The 20,194-nt window shown below is 41.5% G+C and overlaps 1 protein-coding gene across 1 annotated transcript in view; it reads right to left on the reverse strand.

Moving 5' to 3' along the window:
* Positions 1 to 331: 331 nt before the first annotated feature.
* LOC134465495 (macrophage mannose receptor 1-like) overlaps positions 332 to 20,194 on the reverse strand; it is a 58,162-nt gene continuing 38,299 nt past the window's right edge. The window contains exons 20-30 of the mRNA XM_063219173.1: positions 18,388 to 18,539; positions 10,677 to 10,779; positions 10,408 to 10,556; positions 10,078 to 10,177; positions 8,180 to 8,406; positions 7,909 to 8,074; positions 5,860 to 5,994; positions 3,032 to 3,148; positions 2,278 to 2,436; positions 1,777 to 1,803; positions 332 to 1,385 (exon numbers count right to left, since the gene is read on the reverse strand). Of these exons, the coding sequence (XP_063075243.1) occupies positions 1,120 to 1,385; positions 1,777 to 1,803; positions 2,278 to 2,436; positions 3,032 to 3,148; positions 5,860 to 5,994; positions 7,909 to 8,074; positions 8,180 to 8,406; positions 10,078 to 10,177; positions 10,408 to 10,556; positions 10,677 to 10,779; positions 18,388 to 18,539 (1,601 nt within the window). The 3' untranslated portion in view covers positions 332 to 1,119. The remainder of the gene's footprint in view (positions 1,386 to 1,776; positions 1,804 to 2,277; positions 2,437 to 3,031; positions 3,149 to 5,859; positions 5,995 to 7,908; positions 8,075 to 8,179; positions 8,407 to 10,077; positions 10,178 to 10,407; positions 10,557 to 10,676; positions 10,780 to 18,387; positions 18,540 to 20,194) is intronic.

The raw sequence follows: 20,194 nt of genomic DNA on the forward strand, positions 1-20,194 counted from the left end.
CTCAAGAAAGGGTGAATGCTGTGCAACAGAGCTCCTGCTTGCTGTATCTGTAGAGGCCTGGTACTTAGCAAAGTGGGATAGAGGCCTTTGGGGTACGTCGAACAGGTTGTGACTGCATGGCCCATGTTATGAAGATCCCAAAATAGGAAATAGTAACATTACAAAACCAGTGACAAACACCCACCCTTTCCATACCAACCATACACATCACATGACCCAAGAGGCCATAAATGAAATAAAATAGTTTTCTGCAACTTTGAAAAGATGTTGGATGATTCAAATCAGGACCACAGTATTGGTTCCAACATTACATAACATTTATTCTTTATTTTTGTTGTTCATCAAATGACTTTAACATAGGACATCCATTTTAATCAGCCTTTACATTACATTACATTACATTGCATTTGGCAGACGCTTTTTAACCAAACCGACTTACAATCGAGGACATAATCATTGTGAACATCATGAGCAGATACAAAGTGCACAGAAAATATAAGGGACTGGGGCAGCTCAAGCATAAGTGTAGTAAATAGTCACGCAAGAGAATAGTCATTACTTGCTTCTTGAAGGCCAAGGATCTAGAGTGTATATATAGCCTTTTAAAACACTATACAACAGGGGTCGTACATTTCATCCGTATATAGAACAGAGCAGAATAGAATAGAATAGAATAGAATATAGTGCCGTTTCTACACATGCAATAACACTATACATAAGCTGTGATATTGGAATTGACTTCTGATGTTCCTTCACAGTGATAACCATTAACAGTAGCATTTACAGTGTAAGTGAAAAGATGATAAAGAGCAAGAAAATTATGTGACACATAAAACATGCGCGTTACAACATACAGTATTAAAAAAAAATGTGTTATTTTGTGCTTCTGGACCCAATTAGCAAAATAGAATTTAAATACCTTTCTTATTCCTTTTAACAAATTCACTTCATTCCATGACTTTTTCAGGTAAATTATTCCGAAAAATGTATAGAATTAGTCGAATAATGGCTCAGGTGTTACTGATCTACAACTTGGACGAGGGTTCATTATAATGTCACCAATGTTTGTTTATATACTTTAAAGTGAGTGATCTTACCATGACATACTTCAGACAAAGTTTAGATGTCTTTATCATCTGCCAAATTGTCCTTCTCTAGTGAACATGAGTCTATCTCCATGTTCTGTACAACACTAACCTTTTCAGAGATATCAGACTCAGTGGAATTGAAGTACAAATGATTTCCAAAAGAGGTCAATGTGGGTAATGATGGTTTATAGCCTCTGTAATAAAAAAATGCTATGAATCCTGTCACAGTTCCCAAGGTGATGATAAAGGCAGCAATCACACCTGTATGGACGCGGTAAACCTTTGAAGCAACGGTTTCTGTAAAGGAAAAAACAATTAATAGTGAATGAGTGCCCAAAACCACTGGACTTAAAATGTTTCCCTGTATACGTCAATATCATAAAAATCTACATTTGTGATTGAAAATGTTACACAGTGCATAATCAGATTGTACAAACCAACTTCATAGGTTTGTAGACTACCAACTAATTAAAAACGGAGATATATGTAATTGTAACAGCAGTAGAACCTTCACAGGTTAACTGGGACAGATAAAAAATGTATTCTCATCAATAAAAGTAAAAAAAAAAGTCTGAAGTGCCGCGATAGTCAAAGAGTTTACAGTATGTAATCCAACTTGTCAATGCTCTATGCTCCTTTAAACTCCTTCAGCGCAGTCAAAGAAATGAATATGGGAAAAGCAACTCACCAGGCACTGCCACTGTAGGCCTGGGCTCTGAAAAGAAAAAAGAGGAATGCATGTATGTACATTAATGCCAAAACTATTCCATCCTATATTTATTTACTACTATATTTATTTACTATAGTTTTGAAAGTCAGCACATATTGTACAGCTGATAATAACATAAAGACTCTATCAACAATCACATGGATCCATAAACCACACATGTGGTACCAACATAACCAACATAAGAGTAATGAGAAAAGACATGAAGCAAGACCATGATAAAATACAAGATACAACAATAAATATAGCCATAAGCACTGATTATTTGTCCTCACACCTGCAGCTGCAACCCATGGGAAATAGTCTGTTCTACTCAACTGAAGCCTTTCAAAAGAAATTGGCTATTCACAATGGCATTTTTCAAATTCATAGTTCAATATCATACACTACACATGAACAAAAGGGTGTATTCGGGCTGGGTTGTAAAAGCTGAGCATTTTAAACAGTAGATGAAGTCCTTACCTTTGGCCTTTTTGCAGATATATCCCAGAATACGGTACTTGGATTTAGTTCTCCATGTCAAATCTGACGTTGACATTGCAGCATAGCCATCGCTACTGGGTTGATACTCACCCCAGTTGATATAACTCAGTATACTCCTGTCAATCCAGTGCCACTGATCTAAATGCAATAAATATCAAGTCATGAAATAAAAAATATGTAGACTCTCATACATTGGAATTTTAGAATATAAAGTACATTACATAGCATCGATATTTTTCTTCATTTTATGAAACACACAAAATTAATCAGAGGTACAAGTGACAACAAAAATATTCAGCCTGTTGTAGTGTTCTGTTATTTGTTATGTTGCTGGTTCATTGACTTGCGATTTATCGTCTTTATTGTTATGATTAACGTAATAGTTGCGGTCTCTTTAAGGGTTCCGGTGACATGTTGTGTTGCCGGCGGCATGGTTTTAGTCAGTTAATAAACACGACTCAACGAGTCTTAATGTGAGAAGTTTTTGTCTCGTCTTTCCGCCAATAGGCAAACTTCTACACTGTAGTGTTTTCAGTAACAAACTTTGTTAAGTTGAGGTGGTGCATGATCCAGACCATTCTCATGAACATACGACACTGAGAAGAAGATATGATTTCAGAAGCTATTCAATATAATCATGACTAACATGTAGTAGATTTGAGAGGACTTTTCAGGACAGACATTGAGCATCTTGTAAAAAATAAGTGCAGTACAGCACTCTGGTTGTTTTTACCTTTGTTGGTTTTGAACAGACCAATCCATATGAGGTCATATGTGTCTTCTACATACTCCAAAATAGTTTTTATAAAGTCAGCCTCTTCGGTATCTTCAATGCTTAGCAAAGATGCTCCTGAAAAATGTCAGTATGAAATCATAGGTATGAGTAATCCAAAACCCATATACGGTAAATCAATCGTTTTATTATCATACATGAATGCTGTATATCAATTAATCAAAGTGCTTTCAAATACACACACACACACACACACACACACACACACACACACACACACACACACACACACACACACACACACACACACACACACACTATATATATACCGCGTATATATTTAATATATAAACTGTGTGCACTGTATAAATATATATATATACAGTATTATATTATATTGTTATAATAATATATTGCTATCTGGGCTCAAACAGTCTCGTAATAGATACTGTGTTTTAGCCCTACTGTATGAGCCCAACGCAGGCAACAAATGAAGAGATCAAATGCAAATCCCTCTAATATAAGTGCATTTTGAAAAAGTTCAATAGTCATTCCATCTGATTTTATTTGGGCGTGTTGATATACTTGATAATAACAGTTCATTGGCTTTTTGATTCTGATTACTTGGTGAAAATGCTATTTAAACATTTAATTTTACAAATTTTTGGAATGGCTTTAATAGAATTTTTAAGGGAAACTGTTCAAACTTTTTCACAGCTATGCTAATGATGCACAACATCCCACCCTCCCACCTAAGAAGACTGTTGAAGCCGCTTTCGAATTTTACGCGCCTAAGAGATGGAACACTCTTCCCCTTCACATCAGAGATGCCACCTCCATCGACTCCTTCAAGAAGCAGCTGAAGACCCACCTCTTGACCTATTCTTAGCTGCCCAGGCGAAACAGCGACCTCCATTAGGTTACAGTTGGTCTCTGACTATAGTGGCTAAAAATGTCTGTTTCTGGAAATTCAAAATGGCGGAAAATTTTAATGTATGAAAAGTGCAATTTTCCCATTCATAATGAATACCTAGAATTTGATGGTGGTGGTAAGTATTCATGAAAAAGGTAACATTAATGAATGGATAGCAGAAATTCTGGAAATAAACAACTACAAATCTTGCACAGTGTACCTTTCAGTAAATTGAGCTGCATGTCCTGTATAAAGTTGTGCTATACAAATTGTTGTTGTTGTTGTTGTTGTTATTGTTGTTAAATGTCCAAAACCATTGTTTTGTACCCCAATGTTCCCAAAAGTACATGCTCATAAATCCCACAATACATGCAGGAATGATCGCACACACCCTTCAGGCACAATGTGCTTAAGAATGCATGATAAACTAGATTGCATTCTCACAGAAAATGCTGGAAGCGGGCTTGCCTTTTGGGGCAGAGATGAAACAAAGTACTATTGAGAAAACAAAGCTAAAAGAAATGTTGGAAAAAATCCATCCACCCAGTCAGAAGTTATGGGCCAAACAATTCAGCCATCTTGGATTCAGCCATCTTGAAAGTGTTATAGCTCTGCGTTTTGGGGATATACTAAATGACATACATGGTATTTTAAGTTGGCTAAGGAACTCTGCATATGATATAATTTTGAAAATCAACATGGGTCCGAGTGGGATTCGAACTCACAACCTCCATATCTGTAATCCAGCCCCTTTGCCATTGATACTAAATTACATACAATACATGGTATTTGAAGTTGGCTAAGGAACACTGCATATGATATAATTTTGAAAATCAACATGGGTTCGAGTGGGATTCGAACTCCCAACCTCCATATCTGTAATCCAGCACCTTTGTCATTGATACTAAATGACATACATGTTATTTTTTTAATTGGCTAAGGAACACTGCATATGATATAATTTAGAAAATCAACATGAGTCCGAGTGGAATTCGAACTCCCAACCTCCATATTGTTAATGCAGGACTATTACCATTGAGCCAAGCAGCTGGCTGACTTAAACATTCCAGCAAGACAATATCACATTGCATTGAAGAGCTGAACAATAGACTTCTAGAATTGTAGTTGCAGGTGCTCGTTAAGAATAGAATGTTGAGAGAAAGTGACAGTTGAGATGGAACCCTATATTGGCTGCACCTGTTCTGATTGACTGAATGGCACTTAGTATGGTGCTCTAAGGCAGAGGGCAGAATCCAAAACAGTTTCTAGGGCTTTAGATTATCGTTGAAAAAAACTAAAAAGAATTGGCACATGTCCTGCTCACAGATCGGAGTCATATGTTTGATCGCAATGCGAAAACCCCATGTAAAAGCCCTGTCGTTTTTACACACCTGCCATTTAAAAAGTAATGGGAGTTGGGAGATAAAACTTTGACAATTTGGAGACATCCCATAGAGCTCGCTAACAACGCGTCAACTAAACTTCTAGGCGAAAGTGTTGATGTTTTATGACCGAAAAAGCCTCCTACACTCTAATCTCTAGAGTGGCAGAACCTTGGTTCATGAAGGTTCTACCATTGTTTTCAAAGGGGACCCAAACTTGCACAAAATCGCCAAAAACGGGAAAACGACAAGAGACACGGACGCGCTATATCACTACAAATGATCTCCAAGCCGAGCCGGTCGTTTTAGTGTTTGAACGGTGTCTCTATCTCGAAAGGCCTAGGAGGAGATCCATTTTCTATTTTTACTGCCCTGCACAAGAACGATAATAAACAGGACTTAGAGATTACTAGAATCGGGCCTTGCTCTGCAAGCCCGCTTAATTAACCCCCTGCTTTTACCTGTCCCAGAACTATGTGGCACTGCAATGTAGCTTCTGATTCCAGATTTCCCAGCAATACTGTATTCCATACCTAATCCTAGACACTCGGTAAGAGCTGTTGACCAGGAGCCTCTGTCAGTTCCCAGCTTGTAGCAGTAGTTCCTGAATGGCACCCATGAGTTTGGGCAGATCCCCGGATACTGGGTAATGGTTACTGGTGGAGTGTCTGTGAATAGACATAAAAAGAGAAAGTGGTAGTCATGGAGAGTGGTTGACAAGGTCAGGATGAGGATCAATGCTGAGCTAGCCCGTTCCACTTTCATTTCTCAATCAAATTTGAATAATGAACTAAAGTTGGTGGTATGGCTCTGTTCAGAGGAGTACCCTAATTAGGCACATTGGGGGATGCTTGGCCAATTTAAAGACTGGGAGAGCAAACTATTCATCCATGAACAGAGCAGACAGCACTGCAGACAAGTTATACCAGCTACGATAAATCTAGGGAGCTGGTGGGTAACAAAAACAAATACAGCATGCAGTTGGAACAAACAGTAGTGTTACGGCCTGTTCCCACTTTACCGGCGACCGCGTTGACGCCGACACCTTCAATTCATTTTCAATGGAAAGCAACGACGCCCTCGCAAAGGCTTCTGGGATTCGCGGTGCGGCTACTTTGATAGTTGACGCGCGTCAAAAAGTTCAGCTCCCTTCTACTCTATGCTAATTACTCGAGTACATGAGGAATTCCCATGACACCAACTGCTATGTTTTGCTGCTTAAAAGTAGTTTTATGACTGTTTATCGTACATTTTAATGTAAGAGTCATACACTACAGCAAACTATGAAGTGCAAGGTCTTTGTGCCTAAGTTCAAAGGATTATGTACATTTTTGACGACAATCAAAACTATGTGAGTGCTATGAAATGTGTGAAGTAAACACATGACCACAGTTAGGTAAGGGTAGACTTTGATGTTGCTATCGCTAGTTAGCTTTCTTAATCGATATAGACGTGTAGAAAGACAGAAAGAGATATTCCTGTTTAGTGTATTCTGTCACGCCCCTGCATGTGCTCCGACAAGAAGCATTCAGTCAACAAAGGGAGGTGCGTCGCGTTTATGAGCGTCAAATGGCCGTCAAAGTGGGAACGGGCCGTTAAGAGCTTTGTTTGAGAATAGCCAGTTAGAAGCGAGGGGAACTGATTAGGTGCATTTCTCAAAAGAGAAGCTGTTTGCCTGTTAGCGACTTCGGTAGTTGTCAATGGGAAAATGCATCGAAATCAACAAAGTAGCTAATGTAGTAAGCAACTTCGGTTTTGAGAAATGCACCCCAGCTGAGGAAGGCCAGTTGATGTCACAGTTAAGAGCTTCCTGCTTCCCCTTCACAATAACTATCATGGACTGTCAGAAGTGGCACTGAAAGTTGATTTTGGTCAAAAGCACTGGCTTTGCTAGGCCTGAGCAAAGTCTTTGAAGACAATGTCTTTACTAAGTCATTCAACAAGCTTGAAAAAAACTACTTCATAAGCAATATAACAAAGGTTTTGACATTGAAAATTAGCCGTGGAGAACATGGTAAATCTCTACATCGTTTTAAACGAGAGCATTTTCAGAGGCAGAATCTTTTGTAGTTTCATCTAGTCAGCTGTGCCAAGTTGAAAAGACCAAAGTTGTTCAAGCTTGATCCACATTAAACATACCTAATAAGCATAATGTTTTACAGGCCAATTATCCTTTTAAACATATTCCTTTATATGTTTTTGTCCTAATGGTTAGAATGCTTTGTTTATCCAAAGAGGGCTGGTACTCTTTTGTAGTATATTTGGAGGTGCATTTTGTTTAAAGAAATGAACACAATGGCCACGTTGACATTGTGTTTTTAAATTCTAAATGAATCATTCAGAATTAAATAGTTCCGTTGAGTTTATGTTGCACTTCCATTTACAGTAATTCCGAATTGTGAAGTGTTCACATGATGTTTTTAAAGTGGAATTTAGCTTTATTCAGAATTAAATTGAGCTAATTCTGAATTAAATGTTTCATGTAAGCCTATGCCCAAAGACATTTGGTCCTTGAGAAATGTGAAAATCAAGAGCCCACCAAAGTATAGTGTCCACAAGTGGTGAATGAAATCCATACATACCTGTTGAGCGCTTGCATACGCTGGGGAGAGATAGGTTACATGGAGCAGGATTCCACTTGCCATTCAAATCCACATATACACATGGAAATGAAGAGGATGATGACCAGTGTACCCAGTTCTCCATGTTTAAGTGCCACTGATCTATCCATGTAAAATAACCATCTGTCTGTGGGGACATTTAGAATAGAGTAGAGGATACCAATGTGGAAGTGAGATTTTTTTTTAATCGAATAGATTGCATAGATGTTATTGTTCCAGTAAATTGACTTACCAAATTTTTGTTGAGACCAATCCAGATGGGCTGTTTGAGTTCATGGGCTTGCAGTTGAATGAAGGCTTGTGTGACGGCATCACGGATGCTGACTAGATGGGCCTGATCTTCCTCACAAGCTTTCTGGGCCTCAAACCAGGTCAGATTGCTTGGCAGCACTTTTAATGAGTCATTCCTAAAACTGACATACGACTGAGGAATTGAAGGCTGTGGTGGGATGGTGGTATCTGTAATAATAATAATCATCATAATCATCATGAAGGGAATGAATAAGGTAATCAAGATTTACTGCAATATGGTTCCAATTTGAAGCCAGAAGAATGTCATATTTTTAAATGATCATACATGTCCGGCCCATTTAATATCAAATTGGCTGTATGTGGCCCCTGGACTGAGATGAGTTTGACACCCCTGCTCTAACTAGTAAAACAAAAAGGCCATATTGAAAATTGTACACCTTTAAAGCTAATGCCTTGTGTACACCAAGCGTGACCTACGCGACCCAGGTAGCTGAGGTGGTTGAAGAAGCTTCACCATGAATTTGCTTTATTCACTCTAGACGCAGCATTGACATGTTTCGCTTCGCTCCTGGCGAATTCGCTCTGGTAACTTTATTCGACTTCCCTCCATAGAGAAATAATGACTTCCGCCACTCAGGTAGCGTAGGTCGCGTTTGGTGTACACAAGGCATAACTAGTATGGAGTGTTAATACAGTGTGTATGGAGTGTAACTAATCCTTGCTAATGTTCAAAAGTTATGGGAAAAAAGTCATCCATGTTGAAAGTTGTCCATCTTTAACGCTTCGGCCTCCAAAATCTAACCAGTTCTTACACCCATCATAGAGCATGAGCACACAACATTTCATGGAGATTCCTCCCCCTTTCAAAGGTTATTAAAAGGAGGCAGCAGCGAACCATGCTAATAGGGTAATATCCCTGACAATCCACATTTCAAGGATATAATAACCAATATATTTACATGAGAGGGTTAGGGAAACTTTTACTTGAATTCAGTTAACAACGAGGACTCAAAGATAGTTGGTGTATTTATTATGTTATTCAATCAGTATTCAGGATCTGTGAAGTGCAGTATGTACAGTAATCTATATCGTTGGTGAATTACCGGGCGGATAGACCAGCCGCAACATGAGCGAGGCGAGCGACGAAAGTAATTGACTTTGTATTGAGTCGCGCGATTCTGGAGACTAGAGGTGATTCGCGCGACGAGAGTGACAGTTTGTAGTTGAACTCCTGAGAATGTTATGCAAGTGAGCTATGACGCGGTTCGGCGACAAGCCGCCACAGCCAATGACTGTATAGAGGTCAGTAACCACAGCCAATGGGAATGTTGGAATGCTTGCGTTCTGCTTTCAATGGACATACTCTAGTCGCTTCAATCGCTCGTATCGCTCTTGCTGCACAGAAGCGATTCTCTGTCGCTTCAATCCCGTCGCAGCTGGTCTATTCACCCGGTAAGGGTGTCATGGAAAAACATACTAATGCTCCCATTTACTTCATTTTAATCTTGTGACGTTTCGGGCCACCCTGGCCCTTCCGTCTGAGGATTAAAATGATTAAAACGAAGTAAATGGGAGCATCGGTGTTGCGGTTCTTTTTTCATTATTTTATGAACTACGTCTTTTGAACCTGCACCTGAAAGCATCTGGATGTGCGTGAGATTGGACTTTGATGGAAAAACATACTGTAATAAAAAATATGGTTCTGTACCGGTACAATGTACTACCATTTACATTTGATGAGAGCTCACAAACCAACAGACACAGAATCAGACACAGACTCACACAAGCATTTGTGTTCCAGTAGTTGCAACATGATGGCTAACACAGGGAGCTACTGTTCCATACATCATACATCAAGAAATACAATATGATCCTTACCTGTGGGTCGTTTGCAGATAAATCCGAGAGCAGTAGAGCATAGAGTAAACACCCACTTGCCAACATTTTTCCTTTGTTTGCCTTCCATTGCAATGCAACTCTAGAGTATTAGTGACAGAAATGTAGCATCTGAGTTTTCTGAACTTTTGTTATGTTTAACAAAATAGCAACAAAATAGTCCCATTAGGTTTGACATGCTATTCCACCCATTTTGCCCCATTAGGAATTGTGCACACAGTATTTTGATAAGATATAATGATTTCATCGTTTAACAATATATTGGCCGGTACAGAATGTGGTATTTATCAGCCAGTTAAAAATGAAATTTACCCTGATACTTGCTGCATACATTGCCATCCTTCCATTTACAAAGTTGCTGTATGTAACACGTTTCCCTTCGGTCCACTGGAAGCCTCTAGCTTCTCGTAAGCCGATCCACATATTTTGTGAATAATTTGCCATCATAGTTGTCACAAATGCTGAAAAGATACATGATAATGATTACGGTATATTGGTACACATAATTACTTTGTGAAAGTGGTTTATTTCGTTCTTAACTTGAAAATGAAATAGATTTTCAAAATCCAAACAGAACAAACCTTGTTCTTCGCTGTTTCGAATTGATACTAGATGTCCATTCAATTTGTTGCAGATCGTTTTAGCATCAGTCCAGTTTCTTTCGTCAGGGTGAGGCTTGTAGCACTAGAGTGTATACATTTTTTGCATGACTTAGCTGAAAAGATAAACTGTGCTTACATACAATTGTGTGTGTGTGTGTGTGTACGACTGCATGTGTGTGCGTGTGCGCGTTTGCCTGCATTCATCAATCTATCTGCACTTGTTGATCTATTGAATGCAAATGTGGACAGTTGTGTATTTGTGCGTTTTCATTACCTTTGGCACCAACCACACCTACAGATGCTAAAGCTGAACTTCAAGTCAACACTGACGGCACTGTACATATTGTAGCCTGTAGTGTAGTGTTGCCATGTTTCCAAGTCTCATATTGTTCTTAGTTTATGAACTTTTGTATACAGCATATTCATCTCAAAGATAGCCAATGTGAATGTGTGCTTGGTCAATTGGAGAATAGCCAGTGATAGCCAATAGGATGTGCATATGTGCCTGACTCATATAGGCCTATGAGGGAAAACAAATGATCCTCTTCAATAATATGTTCCACATATGACTTGTATAGCCATAAATTAAATATTGTTTGAATGTAGGTTTCAAGTTTGTCTTTTTCATATGGGGTTGATGAAACCATCCCAATCTCACCACCACACAATATCAAACCATAGGTTCACCTCACAGTTTAAAAAGAAATGAATAGCTTGCCTCGCCACACTGAATTGATAACATTTGTTCAGTATCACAGGATGCGTGAGCACTTACCCACCGGCAAGGGCGTAGGTTTGGTTTGAGCTTTGGGAGGGACAACTTGAGAGAATCTGCGCGGCATGCATGAGAGTACGCACAAAATATCTAAATCCTGACTGTTATTCTCAGAATGCCAGAGGAGGCACAACGGGAAATACATTTTTTTTTGCCAAACTTTTTACCACCTGCAGCAACCGCTATACAGGTTTACCAACATGAGCAAGCATACTCAACTGCATATAGCGAGAGTAGTTTAACAGTCTTCAAAATGCAATTATCACACGGAATCTTTTGAAATTATGTCACAGGCAGGCGCGGCCGGTTCATTAAGGGCAGATGGGCAATGCCCCTCCAAAGATTCTTCCTCTGAGAAACGTAGATCCATCCAGAAATTGTAAAATATGTATTGCAACCTCTATCACACTGGGAATCTTATTTAGGGGTCGACCGATACAGGTTTTTAGATGCGTCCCAGCATCTCTATTAGAGGGTCTGTCCCTCCGTCCGTCCGTCCGTCTGAAACGCATTCCTTCAATTGTTCCTTCCTGTGGCCACAAGGCGGCAGAGTTGGCATTTTGGACCGGAGCGAAGGCGTGCAAGCCAGAACATATAAGATATGTTACCAAACAGGCAAGACTACGCTGATTGCATTGTGAGACAACTGAGGGGGGCATTCAATTTTCGGCATTGTTTTGCGTTTGGACAATGGGAGGCAACTTTATTTTGGTTCGTCAGAAACTTGCGGAAATGAACGATTTAGAAGTCGGCAGGCAGTTTTTGACACAGATGTTTGTGCTCGGATAGAGGGGCGTTTGCATTGCATAACGCTCCACGACATGGAACCGTAATTAGTTGACAGGCGACCCGCAGCGCATACAGCTCTTCCTCTAAACGTGGACCTGTAACATTTGGTTAGCTTTTCTCCTTTCATAACATTCACATTTTCCTTTGTGCTTGGATAGAGGGGCGTTTGCATTGCATAACGCTCCACGACATGGGACTGTAATTAGTTGACAGGCAACCCGCAGCGCAGCTCTTCCTCTAAACGTGGACCTGTAACATCTGGTTAGCTTTTCTTTCATAACATTCACATTTTCCTCCGCTTTTCTCCAGTCCAAACTTGGGTTCAGAGGTCTGTGTGTAGCCTACGAGCCTCCCTTTCAATATTCCCAGCGAGTTTACTTCTGCCTTTTCACTGAGTTGTCAATGTGCGCACTCACTGGAATATGGTGCTCGAACTACAAGTAGACAGCTGGGCCATTTGACATAGGCCTACGGTGTGTTACTCGTAGCCTACAGGGAGGTTCTTTCATTGGCGGGCTCGTACCCCACAGGTTCTTTTCGTTGCGCTCAGAGAGAGCACAGGAGAGAACGCGTCTTTCGTGATTGCTTTGCAGTCGCGTGAATTTGGTAAACTCTGGCACGGAAGCTCACTGCTTTGTGCCTTGACGGTGAAGCTGGTATTGAAAAATAAGCACATAATTCACCTAAAGGGTGAACCCATAAGCGCATGATTCACCCAAACGGTTTTATTTATTTATTATTTGTCGATGTTTAGATTCTTTCCCACATGCACATGATGCTGAAATGGCGTGATACTAAAGGTTGATACTGTAGGGTCTACTACAATATATGGGTATGAGGAGTATTCTTCATACACGCGGGGACCATTAAATGTAAGGGAAGTACAGTAATGTAATTATAATTACATTAATAAGTCTAAAATTCTTATACAGTTCCAAATATGTAATGTGTTATTACTATATGTGAGGAATAAGAATATAAGAAATGATGCATGAAGAGTGTGTTAAACTCTTCGCGCTGGGTATCAATAATGTGTGTACTTATGGAATCGTCAATTGTCTAATTAATGATTGCATAAAACACGTTTCATGACCGTCTCATAAAATCATGACTATTATTGAGTAATAATCTGAAGGTTTTGTGTGAATTCTTTTCTGGTTGACTTCGTAGAAATTGTTGAAATAAGACAAACACGGTTCACCACAATGCACTTTTATTGTAAAAGCATCATCCGGTCATAACACTGATACAGCCAATGTGACTTGCAGGGCATAAGAACTTAAGTAAAATATACAATATATACACGGGGTATGGGAGGATGCGCTATGCGTGTGTGTGTACGCTATGCGAGAGAGAAAGAGAGAGAGAGAGGAGAGAGTGAGAGTGGCACGTGCTCCGTGGGGCGCCGCTCTGCCTTGCTGAGCACTTCTCTGAAGCGACAGGGGAAAGAACGAGAGAGAGAGAGAGATGTATGTTCTGTATGAATTATGGCTCAAATGATTCTGCGCATCTCGGGCGCGCAGAACCGAAATATGAGATACAAGGAGGAGCGCCAAGCATTCGGCTGATGAAGCGGGAAACTATCTTCAAGATAAGAATTCAAGCTGATCAGAGAATACCGTCCTTTGTTTAAAGGTTTTACAGTATACATGGGGGAAGGGAAAGGGAGCGCTTGGCGCTCTTTTCCGACAATAGCTTGCGTCCTCGACTTGATAACTCTATGGGTTAAAAACCCTGGTACGTGTATCTCTGTGAGTGGATAATTTACATGTGGGTGCATGTATGCAACTATGTAAACTAAGAATAGCGTGTGGCTATTTGTGGTGATGAGAGGGGAGAAAGAGAGAAAGAAAAGAAAGAACAGATAGAACAAAATAAACCAAAATAAAATATATCACACTCTACAAGTGTGGATATTTAAACACAACTCCTCAAAGCTATGTAATAGTTCTAACTGCATATCTATGCCCAATTCAGTGCTTACTGCGTTATCCTTGGTAGGAAGAGAGAACCCTTTGATCTCTCTGGGCGAGATGGATGCACGCTTCCTCGTGCACGCGAATTTCTTTGTTCTCAAAGAGCGCGCAGGTCCTGTCTGTGGGTCCGAGCGATACCACGCGCCGTTCCGGGGCACGAGGTTGCAATGTGTCCAAAGAGTCTTGCTTCGTTGGACATGGAAAGGAAAGGGGTATTTCGTTGTGTAATCTGATGATCTTTGCCGTGCCGTCCTGCGAAGGTCAAGTGAGAGGGGGGGTGCACGTGGATCCGTTCCACGCGCTCGCCAACTCTGCAACTGTACCGGGCTGTTCACTCTCTTGGGGGGACAGACCATCAGGCCTCAACCAAATCTCCGTCGACTTCAGGGAGGTTCCTTTGATTTCGGTACTAGCAGCCTAAACGGTTAACGATCGTCCATACAAACGTTATCCTAGCGAGTTGAGTCCCTGCGTCCTGACTCAACTGATGTCCTTGCAGTGTTCGCAAGATCAATCGAAATATCGCAATGGGAATGCGATACACAAACGAAAACCGGTTGAAGGAAGAAATATATCGACCATAGTGTTAACCTGGCCAAGATAACTTACAGTTTCAATCATTTCTGAAATAGACGTCTACAAGAAGACTCGTGGTCCCGAGATGTTGTCTTCACCTCTCAAACAAGGGAGTCGGGCCAAGAATCATACCTTGACCTGGGTTTTATAGGTACGGGGCGGGGCTGAGCCACGTATGTAATTCGAACCAGATACAGTATAGAAAATGGCGTCTGTAATGTATTTTACAAAATGGCGGGCATTCGTAAAATGAGGGGAAATTACTTAACTTAGGTGTAAGGGTCCCTACAATACTAATACATGTCTGGTAATTTGTAATGTAGCCTACTTGATCTATGTGAAATTTGAAATCATATGGTTCTTTTCCAAATCCAAGAATGATGAGCTTACTTTAGCCTAAACTGTAAAAAATAAAGCCATGTCTCGCCATTTTGCTGCCTGCCACATTATTTGGAGTGTCCATGATGACCAATAGACAAAAACTACATCATCAGGGGGCGTTGACAGGTTAGGAGGAGGCCAGGGGGACGTTTTGGGGGGGAAAATGGCATAGTTGGAACTAGCATAGAGGGACGCATCTGTTGTCCGCCTGTCGGCCTTGTTTAATGGCCGATGTGATACCAATTTTTTTTTTCATCACCCTTGGCCGATACCCGATTTCCGATACTCGATATTTTGGGCCAATATGGGTTAAAAAAAAGGGTTAAAAAATTATAAATATTCCAGGTCTCAAGTTAAAAATAAACATTCCTTTAACATTATCAAATTGAGGAGAACTTGTAACATTTAAACACCCACTCTAACAATCAAGTAATGTCTAACAATCAAGTAATAAAAAAATAAAGTGTCTTGGTGTTTTTTTTAAAAAAAAAACGAATGACATAAAATAATAAATATTGCGTATCGTCCAAAACCACACACGTATCGGCCGATACCGATACACTTCAAAAAAGCAAATATCAGACCGATATCTATCCTTAATCTTATTACATCTTGTTGTGGTTTGTGACGATCTTTGCGAGTGGAAACGGGTTTTATGTTTTTGCCGAGAAGTCTAGTTTACATCCAGTGTGGCTGTTTAACGTTAGGTCTATGGCCTGGCCTGTTGTCTCGCTGCCTCAGCTCAGCCCGGCCCCCTCGCCCCGATCGCATTCTACAAAATTAGCATTGTAGCCTACTTAGCATAATATCATAACATAAGCGCGCCGGTATGGATGCTATCTGGGCAGATGTATGATCTGCCCTGACCAATGACAGGTCGGTGGCCCTGAATATGCTTTGCAAAGGACACACAGTTTCAAAAAAACATGTTACTCCGCCCATCTCTAACCTGTGGGATTTTATCAACTTCATTGCCGCAAAATTCCCTTACAAAATTGTTGAATTATACGGATAACCATGATGGATTTGACGAAGGATATGTGTTGGCTGGTTATGCAGGATTCACGTTTGGGGTAGGTGCAGTCTTTACTCTATATTTGCTATATTGCAAAGTTTAAGGTTTTATGACAGAAGTCTTTGCATAATGGGTAACTGGCTGTTATTTAATAAAATATGTGAGCTTGCAATGTTGAGACCGCAAGCAAATGTGTAACTTCGTCCGTATGTCTGCTGCTGCTAGCTTACCCCCAACACTACTGAAGATGTTCTCTGAGAATCTGTGTTGGGCATGGGGTTTTATGAACGAAGTCTTTGTAAAATAGGAAAACTGGAAGTGATTTAATTAAATATCTGAGCTTATTGAGCTTGGGGTGTTGTTGACAGCTTCTTATGCTCAGTATTGTCTGCTGTGTCCCCGAAAACTAGCTAAAAAAAAAACCAACCTACCCTGCACACGGTCCTGCCTACTAGCAGTGCAGAACAGGAGCGAGTCTGTCAGTGAGCTCGCTTCAGTGGCTGAACACATAATTTTCCTATTAAGTTTTAACAATGGCTACTAATTTCGAAAATAGGCATGTTCTTTCCAGGTATGTTGATAGCATTTGGTTCTGTGGGACATTTGAACCGGCAGCAAGGGGACAACAAGACTGAATTGAATATTGTTGAGGGTTTGTGGATTTGGTTGCATTTTGTCACTGTAATGTACGAACGGAGGTGAGACCACTTGACTTGTCATCTTGTACTGTAGTAGACTACTTGAGGACAGTTTGTTTCTCATGTTGGTTTACAAAAATGCTTCTACATTTCAAACGAGTATGTTTGCTGCACACAGAGTTTTGCTCTGCCTTTGCAAAGGCTACGATGCTGCGCTATCCTTTTCCATATTGTTCGTGCTGTCAGGTTGCGTGGAGATATATTCTTCTCGTGTTGCCAGACTCCAACTCCGCGAACAGACACAGCATTTTCTTGTAATTTCTTAACAGAACCATGTGTTTAGTCGCTCTGCTTAAATGACCAAGAGAACAGTAGCTGCGTGGAGAACTGTCAAAACAGCTATCTTCAGAACAGAAGTTGAACATTGACTACGCATGGCTGATAAGAGCAGTGTATCACGGGAGGTGGAGTTTTACTAACACACCTAACACTGGGTAAACGCTTTCCTGGCTTGCCGCAACACAACTCGTAAATGATACCGCAATGATTTAATTATTATGGACTTGATCGCCAAAAATTTCTGCTCTGCCTGTTTTGCCAGCCACCGGCCGCTACTGGTCACAGGCAAGATTTAAATGGTTCGAGAACACGACTGTTGTTAGTGTTCCATCCAAATGCGTGAAGTGTTTGGAGTTAGAAATGTGTAGAATGTGCGTGATAAATATCATCCTTCTGGTTGCACTGTAGCATAGGCTCACTTACTTTTGCAATGGCGAAATAACTTCTAATGTCTGCCCATTTCTTTTTTCATGGCGACATTGTCGTTTGTCTGAGGCTTATAAAACTCACAAACTTGCATCCCTAATGACACACCTATTCAGTTTGAGTTGAGGGCTTTCAGCACCACCAGCCAATGCCACACTGCTTCCGCGTGAGGCTACTTGGCCGGCACGTCTAATGACCCATCAATCTGTTGTCACACCCGTGCCCCCCAGGTTATCCATTGTGTAAGACTATATATATTGTTGTTTATACTTTGTGTTACAATAGGGACATGTAGTACATTACAGAAGTTACAGTCCACTTCCACCGACCCACCTCATCCAACCCGAGGAATGAGGGTGCTGTTTTTTTTTGGGTTGCGCCCTTAAAGGTGCAGAAGGACAAGGTGGAGAATTATCACAGGGGATAACCGTGGGGTGTGTGGTTGACTGAGAGACTCTGTCATGCGGACTATTGAGCCTGTGAAGGACTTTTATCGGTGCACCAGGATTACTCGTCCCAAATGAACTACCTCTACCAATCGCTGGGGCTGTTCGACGAAAGGTGGCAGAAGATGGCCACGTTATGTGTGTAACCTAACTTCCATTTCTTCGGGTACACTACATGCAGCCAACAATAGAATCGTACATTTTGGCACTGACAAGTTATTGCATGACACGCAGCCCTGTTACATATGTAGATAGGGTGGAAACAGGGTAGGGCTGCATAATATATGCATGAGTTATAAATCACTGTGACATTAATGAACACTGCTCACGTATTGGTTGAACTGTGTCCACTCTGAGGCACAGCCTCCGGGCTTAGGGGCTTCAGTTGGGGCAGGGGCAGCTGTAGAGTTCACAGGATGACCTTCATCGCGCTCACAAATATAGCCACACTCTGCACCGCAGTTGATGTTAGTCAAGGTACCTGTTCCACACATAGTACACATCAAAATAAATTTAAAAAGTACAGGACTCACAGGGCCGGATTCACAAAAGTTTTCTTAAGATAAATCTTAGGAAGATTCTTAAGAAAAAAACGAATAAGTTCGTAAGATTTATCTCAACTGAAATTCTTCATTATTTTCTTTTATACAATAGTTAGATCCGGTCGAATTATTTCCCAAATTGTGATTGGACAAGAGGCGTTCTACACATCACTAGGAGTGAGGGTATCCTCCAACACTCTATGAATGACTCTTCACATCCAATAATCACTCCGCGACCAAAGATACAAAGTAACCGTAACCGTAACCAACGTGGTGCGCGTTGCGCAGCAACCAAAGACAATAACTGGAACTATTTTTCCGGAGCGGAGGAACAAGCAAATAAACAATCAAATAAAATAATTAAAATAATTTAACATTTCTTTCAATTAACTAATTGTGTTAGCAAAGGAACTATTGTATAAAAGCAATATAACACTTGTGGTCGTGAGGTTGTTCCGGGACACCCTCACGGTTGTAATTACCTACGGCACTCAGCCTGCGGCTTCGTGCCTGCGGCGAATCACACCCGTGAGGGTGTCCCAGAACAACCTCACTCCCACTCGTGTCATATTGCTTAAAAGAACAATGCCAGTTCTTAACGTTCTCTAACGTAGCGGTGGATCAGGCAGTCAGCTCCTTGAAGTTGCGGGATATAGTGGGCAACCAGTGCATCCACCGACAAGGCCTTGGCTCTGCACAATTCCAAACCTGGGGAGGTGCAAGCACAAGAACCAGGAGAGGCATGGTGCAAGCGGAAGTGAGGAGCAGAGAGGAGGAGAAGCGAGTAACAAGAGCAGTGCAGCAAGGTTCCCAGGGGGCCTGGACAAAATGGGACTTGCCCAGGCGCAAAGTCACATGGAGGGAGCTGTGGCGACTGGAGCCTTATCGCATCTCCTTCCTCTTACGGTCTGTTTATGACACCCTCCCCTCCCCAGTACATCTGCACACATGGGGTCTAAGAGAGGATCCGCTTTGTAAGCTGTGCGGCAAGAGGGGGACCTTGGCCCATATACTGTCTGGGTGCAAAACATCCTTAACCCAGGGGCGGTATAGATGGCGCCACGACAAAGTGCTCCTCTCACTGGCCGACACCATAGAGCGGGAGAGGGTCAAAAAGAGACCAGCCAACACAACCGCACGGAGAGCCATCACCTTCGTCAAGGAGGGAGCTGGACCTTCACAGACCACCAAAAGGAAAAGAACCAGCATGCTCCAGGCCGCAAGCTCCTGGGAGATGAGGGTGGATGTGGGGAGGAGGCTGCAGTTCCCTGAGGTGGTGCAAACTTCCCTCCGCCCGGACATAGTGCTGTGGTCATCCAAGGACCAGAAGATAATCCTGGTTGAATTGACAGTACCATGGGAGGAGGGGTGCGAGGAGGCCCATGAAAGGAAGGCTGCAAAATACCAACAGCTGGCCCAAGACTGCCGAGACAGAGGCTGGCAGGCATGGGTCTTCCCCGTGGAGATAGGGTGCAGGGGCTTTCCAGCAAGGTCTGCGTGGAGTTTCCTGTCTGCCATAGGCATGGATGAGCACAGTAAGAAGCAGGCAGCTCGTCGGATGGGGGAGGAGGCGGAACGTGCCTCATGCTGGATT

This window comes from Engraulis encrasicolus, chromosome 16, assembly GCF_034702125.1.
Source record: "Engraulis encrasicolus isolate BLACKSEA-1 chromosome 16, IST_EnEncr_1.0, whole genome shotgun sequence".
NCBI lineage: Eukaryota > Metazoa > Chordata > Actinopteri > Clupeiformes > Engraulidae > Engraulis > Engraulis encrasicolus.